Genomic DNA, 12,032 nt, shown 5'->3' with positions numbered 1-12,032 from the left:
GAAACTCCGTCTCAAAAAAAAAAAAAAAAAACAATTTGTTTGAAATTTCAGAATGTTAACATTTTAGAACTTAAAAATGGAAATAATAGTAATTTTAGGGAAAAATCTCACTTCCCTCTTCAAAAGTATGATTTTTTTTTCCACATTGTCCTTTCGCCTCTATGTGTACTGAGCCTGCTTGCTTCCTCCCAAGTTTCTCTCTCCTGGGTGTTATGGAGGAATAACCCAATGCAGATAATTTCTGACATCAAGCCTTTGTCTTTATAATCTTTACTGGTTTAGAAATGTCAGGTTTACAGATAATGTTCTGTAATATTGAACACTTTTCTTAGAAGTTTAAGTGAATAAAGGCATTCCTGGCTTAGGGCTCTTAAAACAACGTTAGGTTTATTAAATAACTGAATTTTCTTATTTCTCTAGGTAGCAGAGGGAAAACAAGAGGAAATCCAACAGAAAGGACAGGCTGAGAAAAAAGAATTACAACATAAAATAGATGAAATGGAAGAAAAAGAACAGGAGCTCCAGGCAAAAATAGAAGCTTTGCAAGCTGATAATGATTTCACCAATGAAAGGCTAACAGCTTTACAAGGTAAGTTAGCTAATCCAGAAATTGATTTTATTTTACTTTTTCATTTTATCTGTGAAATACCTTTTTTTTTTTGGACTTTTATTTACAGTACGGTTAGAACATCTTCAGGAGAAAACTCTTAAAGAATGCAGCAGCTTAGGTAGGTGTTATCCAAATTTCTTTCTTAAACCTGAATTTTATCCTTAAACTTTTGACCTTGTTTGCTGTCTCACACTGAATATTTTAAGGCGTGTTTTACATATTAGGTATAAAGTATCTGTACTCTTTTAGAAAATTTTCTTTAAAAATACGCTTGATCGCCACCAGTGGGCATCATCGTTTTCCTTGAGATGAGTGAACTTTCTGCATCTGAGATGTTCTACCTAGAGATATTTAAATAAGAAAAGCATATGAACAGCAGGATCCTTTTTCTTTTAAGGTTCTTTGGAAGGCCACTAAGCAGTTATAGCCTTTTCCCAGAATTAATAGAAAATGGCAAATTGAATCCTTCTAGTAAAAATAAAGTGTCCTCTATAATCTTAATCTTAGAAATACAGAATGCCATGGTTACACTTGAGACCACATTTAAAGTAATACTTTCTTTGATCAGGCAATGATATACTGTCTTAATCCTAGGGATACAAGTTGATGACTTCTTACCTAAAATAAATGGGAGCACAGAAAAAGGTAGTGTAAAAAACTTAAATATTTTTCTTTTATGATATCATTTTAGTAGTTAAGCAGGATAAATTGTTCAGGCTTTAAAGTGTTTGGAATGAAAAGCATGCTTTCACAGATCATTGAACCCCATCATTTAAAAATCAGGCTTTCCTTTATTTTGTAAGAGTTGATGCTGTGATCTCTTCTTAGATATCTCTTGTTATGTGCAAATTTCAATTACTCAAATAATAAGAAAATGATAAAGTTCAACTTTAGCAATATTTTTAATATAGCTCTTTTTCCCCACTCTGTTTTTCAAAGAGCTGTGGTACTATTTTGTTTCATCAAGTTCTGCTTCCAGTGATACTTGACCCCCATTTAAAACATTCAAGTTTATTTAACAGCTTATTGAGCCCTTGGACATGTCATAGAAACTGCTTTCTTTTTATTCTTCACTTTTTTTTATTTTTTATTTTCCCTACTCAAATCTCACTTTGAAAGAAACTGCTTTATCCATCTGTTTCACTGATCAGAGAGAACAGGATCAGTTTTTTCTGCCACCAGAAAAATCTTTTATTAGTTGTTGGTTCTGTGACCCTTCATTCAGGACAGCATGGGTACTCTCTTGCCAAAAACATATAGCCATTGGTTTTCCTGTCACTACATGGGGTACTTTTTACCCAGTGACCTCTATTATCCTTCGGTCTTGAAGATCCCTAGTCATCCTCCTCCTCTCCCCTTCCATCCAACATTAATTGAGCACTGTGTGCCAGACCCTGTACTAGGTGCTTGGAGTACAGTAGAAATAAAAGTCTTTTCTGTGTTTACCAATCTGCTTGCCTATCATCTCAGTTTTCTACAGAAATTAATGGTAGATATCAGAGCTGACACTCAGAACTTGAATATTTTTTCCTTAGCCAGGCGTTATGGCATGTGCTTGTAGTCCCAACTACCTGGGAGGCTGAAGTGGGAGGGTTAACTGAGCCCTGCACTCCAGCCTAGGTGACAGAGTGAGACCCTGTCTGAGAGAGAGAGAGAGAGAGAGAGAAATATTTTTTCCATGTATCAGGGGATATCATAAGTCTTTGAGCAGCAATCATACTGATAAAGTAAGGTGGGTTTTTTGGTTCTGTTTTGTTTGATTGGTTTTTAATCAAGAACTGGCAGTATAGACTCAGGTAATTGTGTATAAGTTAGCTGCAAGGTCAAAACCTCATATTGCATATATAATGAATTTTGAAACTCTCAAGAAAAATGTTCATTAATCATTGGTGTTTGACTATTCTATGTATATTGTGTAAAATACATTGACTTTTTAAAATTCCAATTTGATGGAATATCAATTTGAGAATTTTTAAAGGTGTAGTTTATATTCATTGGGATCAAGCAGATCACTTGATCTCAAGAGTTCCAGAACAGCCTGGGCATCATGGCAAAACATTGTCTCTACAAGAAATACAAAAATAGCCATGCATGGTGGCACATGCCTGTAATCCCAGCTACTCAGAAAGCAGAGATGGGAGGATCACTTGAGGCCAGGATGATGAGGCTGCCGTGAGCTGAAATCACGGCACTGCACCCCTGCCTGAGCAATGGGAGTAAGACCGTGTCTAAAAAAAAAAAAAAAAAAAAAAAAAAAACAAATTCATGCCAGGTATCCACCTAGTTCTGAACACATGTCATTTTATTTTCCTTAATAACACCCATTTTCCTGAATGCAGATATGAAATGTAATACTGTATGTAAAAAAACAAAAAAAAAAAAAACAAATTCATGCCAGGTGCAGTGGCTTGTGCCTGTAATCCCAGCACTTTGCAAGGCTGAGGCGGGTGGATCACTTGAGGTCAGGAGTTTGAGACCACCACGGTCTGCACAACTTGGTGAAACCCTGTCTCTACAAAAAATACAAAAATTAGCCAGGCGTGGTGGCGCACACCTGAAATCCCAGCTACTCAGGAGGCTGAGGCAGGAGAATCCCTAGAACCTGGGAGGCAGAGGTTGCAATCAGTGGGCCAAGATCATGCCACTGTACTCCAACTTAAGCAATGGAGTGAAGCTCTGTCTCAAAAAAAAAAAAAAAATCAATTAGTTATCACTCTCTTGATTTTAGATTTATTAATAATGTTAGTATTAACCCAGGCTGAGAACCTTCTCTTCATTCCTTCAGTTAAGAGAATCCTTTTATGTACATGGAACCATCTTTATACTATTTAGAGTTGTGAAATTATTACTTCAGTTTTTTTCCAGTTCCAATTGATTTAGATGAGAATAATAATAGACTGTTTTCATATTGCATTAATATAATTATTAAAAGTCTCCTTGATTTTAAGAATAAATATTTTAGATATTTAAAGGCAACTCCTTGATATAATTATTTTTCCCTTATTTGTGTGCTTGCTTTTTGGTGGTGATATATTGAGTGGTGTGATAGTGACTAATAGAATATTTTAAAAGAAACTGAGTAATAAATTTCTGGACATACACCAACACTTAGTTAAAAATGGACTTTGGAATAAGATAGGTCACATAATTCCATTCTGAATCACTTGTAGTATAATAATGAACAAATTAGCTAGCAAGTATCCCAATATTACCAATGTCCATACCCATATTATATAATTTTAACTAAATTGCTATTTAAATAGTAGAGAGAGGGCCAACTATAGTTGTGAGAATATTTTTAAATATCTAAAGAAGTTAAAATTAATAATACGTTCAGTGAATCACATTTTTAAAATTACTTAAATATAATGTAGCTACTAAAAGCCCAGGTTTTGTACTGTAAATTTTTTGTGTGTCTTAATCTAATAAGCATAATTTGAATATGTCTTAGAGAGTAAAGGGCAGTGCTGTCTGAAATAAACATAAGGCTGGGTGTGGTGGCTCACACCTATAATCCCAGCCCTTTGAGAGACCAAGGCAGAAGGATTGCTTTTGTCTAGGAGTTCAACACCAGCCTGAGCAACATAGTGAGACCTCATCTCTATTAAAAAAAAAAATTAACCAGGCGTAGTAGTGTGCGCCTGTAGTTCCAGCTCCTCAGGAGGCTAGTTGGGAGAATCACTTGAGCCCAGGAGGTCAAGGCTGCAATGAGTCGTGGTCACACCGCTGTACTCAGCCTGGGTGACAGAGTGAGAGCCTGTCTCAAAAAAATAAAAAATAAATATAATGAGATCTACATACATAGTTTAAAATTTTCTTCTGGGCAAAGTAGCTTGTGCCTGTAATCCCAGTGAAGGAGGATTTTTGTGCCCAAAAGCTCGAAACTAACCTGGGCAACACAGTGAGATACCATCTGTAAAAAGAAAAAAATTTAAAAAAAAAAATTAGTGAGGCGTGGTGGCATGTGCCTATAATCCTAGCACTTTGGGAGGCTAAGAAGGGAAGACTGCTTGAGGCCATGAGTTTGAGACCAGCCTGGGCAACATAGTGAGGCCTGTGTCTCTACACACAATTTAAATATTAACCAAGTGTGGTGGTATACATCTGGAGGATCTCTTGAGCCCAGGAATTCAATTTTTAATACATGTGTGTGTGTGTGTGTGTGTGTGTCTATGTGTATATATATATGTGTGTGTGTATATATATGTGTATATATATGTGTGTATATATATACACATGCATGCACACACATGTGTGTACACACACACACACACATAAAGGGGAGTTCATTAAGTATTAACTCATTACAGGGGAGTTCATTAAGTATTAATTTACATAATCACAAGGTCCCACATAGGCCACCTGCAGGCTGAGGAACAAGGAAAGCCAGCCCCAAGTTCTAAAACTGAAGAACTTGGCGTCCAGTGTTTGAGGACAGGAAGCATCCAGCATAGGAGAAGTATGTAGGCTGGGAGGTAGGCCAGTCTCTCTTTTAACATTTTTCTGCCTGCTTATATTCCAGCCATACTGGCAGCTGATTACATTGTGCTTACCCAGATTAAGGGTGAGTCTGCCTTTCCCAGCCCACTGACTCAAATGTTAATCTCCGTTGACAACACCCTCACAGACATACCCAGAATTAATGCTTTGTATCTTTCAATTCATTCAAGTTGACACTCAGTAATTACCATCACATACATTAAAAATATACAAAGCTGGGTGCAGTGGTACATGCCTGTTGTCCTAGTTACTTGGGAGGCTAAGGTGTGAAGATCCCTTGAGGCAAGGAGTTTGTGGCTGTAGTGCACCATGGTCACACCTGTGAATAACTACTGCACTTGATCCTAGACAACATAGCAAAATCCCATCTCTGTAATGTATATATAAACAAATAAAACAAATTCTAATGATATATTTTGTCTACAGTATCTAAAATATGTAAATATTAATAAATATTAAAATTATTAATAGATTAACTATTAATGAAATATTTTATACTACTTTTTTCTTACTAAGTCATTTAAATCATTGTACATTTGTTTTATATTTAGGACATCTCAGTTAGAACTAGCTGCATTTGAAGGGTTCAGTAACTATAGTAGCTAATGGCTATAGTATTGGACAGCACAGGTATATAAATAAAAATCCATAGGAAACTCATATATATAAATAAAATGTATTTTTACTACAGTGGTTCTCTATCTTTTTATATTAATCTTGGGTTTCATTTAAACCAGTTTAGTAAATATTTTAATATAGAGTTCAGATGAAAGTGTGATTGTTAGCTTTGTAAGTAATGGTGGGCTGTCCCTTTTTAATAAATATCTTAAGTCCTTTGATGTTGGTCTGAAATGTGTTTCAAATATGTTTTTTAAAGTCCTTTAGTTAAAATTTGGTTCCAAATGTGTTTATTCATCTAATATGATGATATAGTTTGAGTTTTGAAAGTGTTACCATAGCCAAAATAGGATTATGAAGAACAACTTTTTATTGAGCAGTTACTATTCTACTGAGGGCTCCTGTTTTGCTTTTCCTAGTTCCAGTTATCAAATTCTTATTTATTAGATTTCTTTTTTATTTCAAATTTCTGTTGCAGTTAGTATTTTTTTCTTTTTGAGACTATATTGTATCTCTGTATAGTATTCTAGGTATGTAATGCATTGGTCTCTCCAAAACACAAGTTTTATCGACCCTTTTCCCTCATGTTTTTGTCTTATACTGATGGTGATGTGATGATAGACAGGAGGCTCTGCTCACCATGTAACTACATAAAGCATAATGATAGATTTTAGTGTAGAATTAAAGAAGATAACTAACAGGAAGTATGTAAAGAGAGGTGAGGTGTGATCAGAGTAGGTGGTGTCTGCCTCTCATGCAAAGTTGAGACGATTGAGGAGTAACATGGCTTGAGATGGAGGAGAGGGGAAGGAGGCTTTTAAAGGGAGAGTGGTGCTAACTCGTGTCCCCTTTGACAGATGCTGGTGCTTTCACACTTTCCAGGTAGTCATCATGTCAGAATATGTTTTTAACACTTTAACTTCCAAAATCGATTTGGTAGCTTTGAACGATATAAATACATGTTGATCGCTTCTCGGCCTTTTGGCTAAGATCAAGTATAAATATGTGTCGAGGACATTATCCAGATTCAGAAGTAACTCTTTAAATCACAACAAATAAAGATTATTATAAGAAAAGGGCTGAAACTTTAATTTAACTATTCTGTTAGATTTGTATTGTCTCTATCCATGTTTTTAAATGAAAAATAAATTCTGTTTGACTTGGGCAAGACCATTTACCAAGCTCTTATTTTGAAATGGATAGACACTGATTTTGATCATTTGGGCAGAGATAAACAATTTAATGTTTTAATACTGTATGAGGTACAGATTAAGGTGACTCATAAGGGAATATTGTGAAATGAATATGTAAATCTTAAAATATTACATCAGTTTCTTAAAATTTTTATGGCATTATGATATTCTTAAAGTATTTACCTTTTGCCTCTTAACTGTGAATAGCTTTGAAGAGGAAGTGTTATAGAACAATCACTTGAAAATTAATTTAATAATGACAAAGTTAAATTATTTAAGGGTATTCTTTGAACTCTAATGGACAAAAGGTGGAAGAACCATTAAAGTGGAACCATTTTAAAGCAATATATTTGTGTGATTTTCTTGAGCTCTTTGGATTAAAAACTGCACCTTTAAAAGCTAACCATTCAGTGTACAAATTAATAATAATTTTAAGTCATTTGACTCCAAAATATGTCTGCTTTTAGTAACAAAATATATTGAGCCTTTATTAGTCTAGTAGTACCTAGGTTTATACATATCAGTTTTCCTACCTTTGCTGTTGGTTTTCAAAGACAGCAACAAACTATATCCTTAAAGGTGTTTCTTTCTTTATTAGAGCACTTGCTTTCAAAGAGTGGCGGGGACTGCACTTTTATTCATCAATTCATAGAATGCCAGAGTGAGTACAGAATATTTTTCACATTAATTTTGATGAAATTAGGGGCTAAAACTGAAAAGTGAGAGGTAAAATGAGGATGTCAATGTGTTTGTTATAGCAGACATACTTAAAAGGCCATCTTCAGACAGCCGCAAACCTTTTCATACTGTTTCTGTTTCTCTCTTTTGAGAAAAATATTTCTGTTGGATTTGCCTTCACAGAGCTGAGCATTTCATATTAGCCACCATAAAAAGGGGAGAAACTTTCAAGCTTATTAATTTTCAGATTCCTTAATAAATTTCTTAAGAGTAAATTAAGCCACAAAAATAATTATTTAGTTTGGGTGTTCCATTCTGAAGATGGCTCTCAGAGTAGCAGGAGCTTTCTTGAGAGGTAGTAGCATTACATTGTCCCACAGTCTAACCTCAACTACAAAGCCTTGGGAAGTTTTACAAGGCTATCATTAAGAATATTTTAAAGAGGCCAGGTGTGGTGGCTCAAGCCTGTAATCCCAGCAGTTTGGGAGGCCAAGCCAGGTGGATAACTGAAGGTCAGGAGTTTGAGACCAGCCTGGCCAACATGGTGAAACCCATTTTTACTAAAAATACAAAAATTAGCCAGGCATGGTGGCGCATGCCTATAATCCCAGCTGCATGGGAGGCTGAGGTGGGAGAATCGCTTGAACCTAGTAGGCAGAGATTGCAGTGAGCTGAGATCACACCATTGCACTCCAGTCTGGGCAACAGAGCAAGACTGTCTCAAAATAACTAACTAACTAAATAAAATATTTTAAAGATAGAGTGGCTTGGCTGGGCACAGTGGTTCATGCCTGTAAATCCTAGCACTTCGGGAGGCCAAGGCAGGTGGATCACCTGAGGTCAGGAGTTTGAGACCAGCCTGGCCAACATGGTGAAACCCCACCTCTACCAAAAATATAAAAATTCACGGGGCATGGTGGCAGGCAGCTGTAATCCCAGCTACGTGGGAGGCTGAGGTAAGAGAATTGCTTGAACTCAGGAGGCAGAGGTTGCAGTGAGCTGAGATTGCATCACTGCACTCCAGCCTGGGGTAAAAATAGCAAGACTGTGTCTCAAAAAAAAAAAAAAAAGGCTGGCCATGGTGGCATTTGCTCATGCCTGTAATCCCAGCACTTTGGGAACCTGAGATGGGTGGATCACCTGAGGTCAGGTCAGGAGTTCAAGACCAGCCTGACCAACATGATGAAACCCCATCTCTACTAAAAATACAAACAATTATCTGGGCATGGTGGTGGGTACCTGTAATCCCAGCTACTCAGGAGGCTGAGGCAGGAGAATCACTTGAACCCGGGAGGCAGAGGTTGCAGTAAGCCAAGATTGCACCATTGCACTCCAGCCTGGGCAACAAGATGAAACTCTATCTCAAAAAAAAAAGATGATAGATTGGCTTTTGAAGTGATTTAGACCTCTGCTGAATTCTGAAGAAAGGTATAATGAATTCCTTTTTACCTGAAAGTCACAAAAGCTGCTTATATCTATTAACAATTGTGAAGTTATCATATTCTCTTGGTTTTATTAAGTAAAGGTCGTCTTGTGTAGTAAAGATTTGTTAATAATGTCTGTGCTTTTTCCTGTCAAGCAAATACTTTCTCAGGCATTCTTCTCATTCTGCTCTCCCTTTATTTGAAATGTGGGTCCCAAGTTTTTATGCCCATAATTTCATTTTGTAGATATTCATGCATATGTGCTCCCTGCCACCCTGCCCCACTACTTCAGGATCACTTGGGGATTGTAAGGGTCATACCTCTTAATTACAACAGACACAAATTCAACACATCAAGTGTTATATTCCTTAGAGATCCTTCAAGGAAACTGAGAATTTCATTTAATGGTTTTTGCTGAGCTTCTGTTTTTGCAGTTTTTGATACTACAGTATTAAGTTTAATATTATTTTGAGGCAATTTATTTAATGTGTCATATTCCTTTGTTCTTTTAAAACAATATTTATAAAGCAAAGATTAGCACATCTTTTTGTTACCTTCTAATTACTAAATCTCATTGTTATGGGAAATTGGCACAGGGATCTGGGGCAAAATAATTGGTGTCCACTGATAATCAACTAAAAGAATATATAATCTAAAATGCAAATCTTTAGGCCAGGTGCTGTGGCTCACATCTGTAATCCAACACTTTGATGGGCCCAGGCAGGAGGATCCCTTGAAGCCAGGAGATTGAGATGAGCTTGGGCAAAATAGTGAGACCTCGTCCCTACAAAAAAAAAAACTTTAAAAAATTATCCAGGAGGGGCCGAGTGCTATGGCTCATGCCTGTAACCCCAGCACTTTAGGTGGCTGAGGCGGGCTGATCACTTGAGTCAGGAGTTTGAGACCAACATGGAGAAACCCCATCTCTACTAAAAATACAGAAAATTAGCTAGGCGTGGTGATGCACGTCTGTAGTCCCAGCTACTCAGGAGGCTGAGGCAAGAGAATCACTTGAACCCGGGAGATGGAGGTTGCAGTGAGCTGAGATTGTGCCACTGCACTCCAGCATGGGCGACAGAGCGAGACTCCGTCTCAACAACAACAAGATTATCCAGGAGTGATGGCACATGTATGCAGCCCTAGGTACTCAAAAAGCTGAGGTGGGAGGACCCCTTGAGCCCAGGAGCTCAGTGCTGCAGTGAGCTATGGTCATGCTACTGCACTCTAACCGAGGCAACAGATCAAGTCCCTGTCTCTAAAAAAGTAAAATACAAATCTTGGCCAGGCGCTGTGGCACATGCCTGTAATCCCAGCACTTTGGGAGGCTAAGGTGGGTGGATCACAAGGTCAAGAGATCAAGGCCATCCCGGTCAATATGGTGAAATCTTGTCTCTACTAAAAATACAAAAATTAGCTGGGGGTGGTGGCACGCGTCTGTAACCCAGATACTCAGGAGGCTGAGGCAGGAGAATCGCTTGAACCCGGGAGGTGGAAGTTGCAGTGAGCCAAGATTGTGCCACTGCAAACCAGCCTGGTGACAGAGCGAGACTCCATCTCAAAAAAAACAAAAAATACACGTTTTTAGAAGAAAGATTTTTATTTTGAATTTCTAATATTTATATTTTGAATCCTAAGAAATGAGAGCAAGTAATTATCAAAAGAATGTTTACTTGGTTATAATTTGCAAAAATCCTTGTTTTGTTTTGTTGTTATTACTGGCTTACTTAAAACTTTTTGCCAGTAGTTCCAGCTACTCAGGAGGCTGAGTTGGGAAGATCACTCAAGCCTAAGGCATAGTGAGACTCTATCTCTTTGTAAGAAAAAAAAGAGTTGGGCGAGCTGGCTCACCTCTATAATCCCAGCACTTTGGGAGGCCGAGTAAGGTGGATCACTTGAGGACAGGAGTTCAAGGTGAGCCTGACCAACATGATGAAACCCCATCTCTACTAAAAATACAAAATACAACATCCCAGCACTTTGGAAAGCCCAGGTGGGTGGATCACAAGGTAAGGAGATGGAGACCATCCTGGCCAAAATGGCGAAACACCATTTTTACTAAAATCTTACAAAAGATTAGCTGGGCATGGTGGTGCGTGCCTGTAGTCCCAGCTGTTTGGAAGGCTGAGGCAGGGAAATCGCTTGAACCCGGGTGGTGGAGGTTGCAGTGAGCCAAGATCACACCACCGCATTCCAGCTGGGCGTGGTGGCTCACGCTTGTAATCCCAGCACTTTGGGAGGCCGAGGCGGGTGGATCACGAGGTCAGGAGTTCAAGACCAGCCTGGCCAAGATGGTAAAACCCTGCATCTACTAAAAATACAAAAAATTATCCAGGCATGGTGGCAGGCACCTGTAATCCCAGCTACTCGGGAGGCTGAGGCAGGAGAATTGCTTGAACCTGGGAGGCGGAGGTGGCAGTGAGCTGAGATGGCACCACTGCACTCCAGCCTGGGCAACAGAGCGAGACTCTGTCTCAAAAACAAAAAAAAGATGTGGTGCTATTTAGGCAGATTAAGATGAAGGTGAGAGAGGCCAGGCATTGTCACTCATGCCTGTAATCCCAGCACTTTGGGAGGCCAAGGCGGGGGGATTGCTTGAGTTCAAGACCAGCCAGGCAACAGAGAGAGACCCTATCTTAAAAAAAAAAAAATTAGCTGGGCATGGTGGTGGGCATCTGTAGTCCCACCTCAGCTACTCAGGAGACTGAGGCAGGAGGATCACTTGAACCTAGGAGATAGAAGTTGCAGTGAGCCAAGATCATGCCATTGCTCTCCAGCCTGGGCAACAAGAGTGAAACTCTGTCTCAATTCAAAACAAAACCAAAAAAAGAAAGAAAACCTTTTTACTTTTTAATGTCTATTTTATTATTGAACATTTCACTTAAAATAGTATAAAATACTTAGCTGTGTTTATAACACAGAATAAAGCTTGCTTTAAATATTAAAAAGACAGCTACAGATGCAAGAGGTTGATAAATATACATGAATATGAAATATCTAAGTAATAGTAAG

At 38.0% G+C, this 12,032-nt stretch overlaps 1 protein-coding gene across 6 annotated transcripts in view; it reads left to right on the top strand.

Moving 5' to 3' along the window:
* The window catches only part of LOC108303546 (sarcolemma associated protein), a 171,425-nt gene that overhangs the window by 105,657 nt on the left and 53,736 nt on the right, over positions 1-12,032 (top strand). For 2 of the 6 annotated variants that reach the window (XM_017527466.2, XM_017527464.2), the window contains 4 exons: positions 421-589; positions 678-728; positions 1,205-1,255; positions 7,520-7,582. In XM_017527466.2, the coding sequence (XP_017382955.1) occupies positions 421-589; positions 678-728; positions 1,205-1,255; positions 7,520-7,582 (334 nt within the window). The remainder of the gene's footprint in view (positions 1-420; positions 590-677; positions 729-1,204; positions 1,256-7,519; positions 7,583-12,032) is intronic. The other 4 variants (XM_017527460.2, XM_017527461.2, XM_017527463.2 and 1 more) reach the window with 4 other exon arrangements.

The sequence above is a fragment of the Cebus imitator genome, unplaced genomic scaffold (genome assembly GCF_001604975.1).
Source record: "Cebus imitator isolate Cc_AM_T3 unplaced genomic scaffold, Cebus_imitator-1.0 Scaffold48, whole genome shotgun sequence".
Taxonomy (NCBI): Eukaryota; Metazoa; Chordata; class Mammalia; order Primates; family Cebidae; genus Cebus; species Cebus imitator.
Note: the sequence above shows the minus strand (reverse complement) of the source record. Positions and strands in the feature narration are given on the sequence as shown.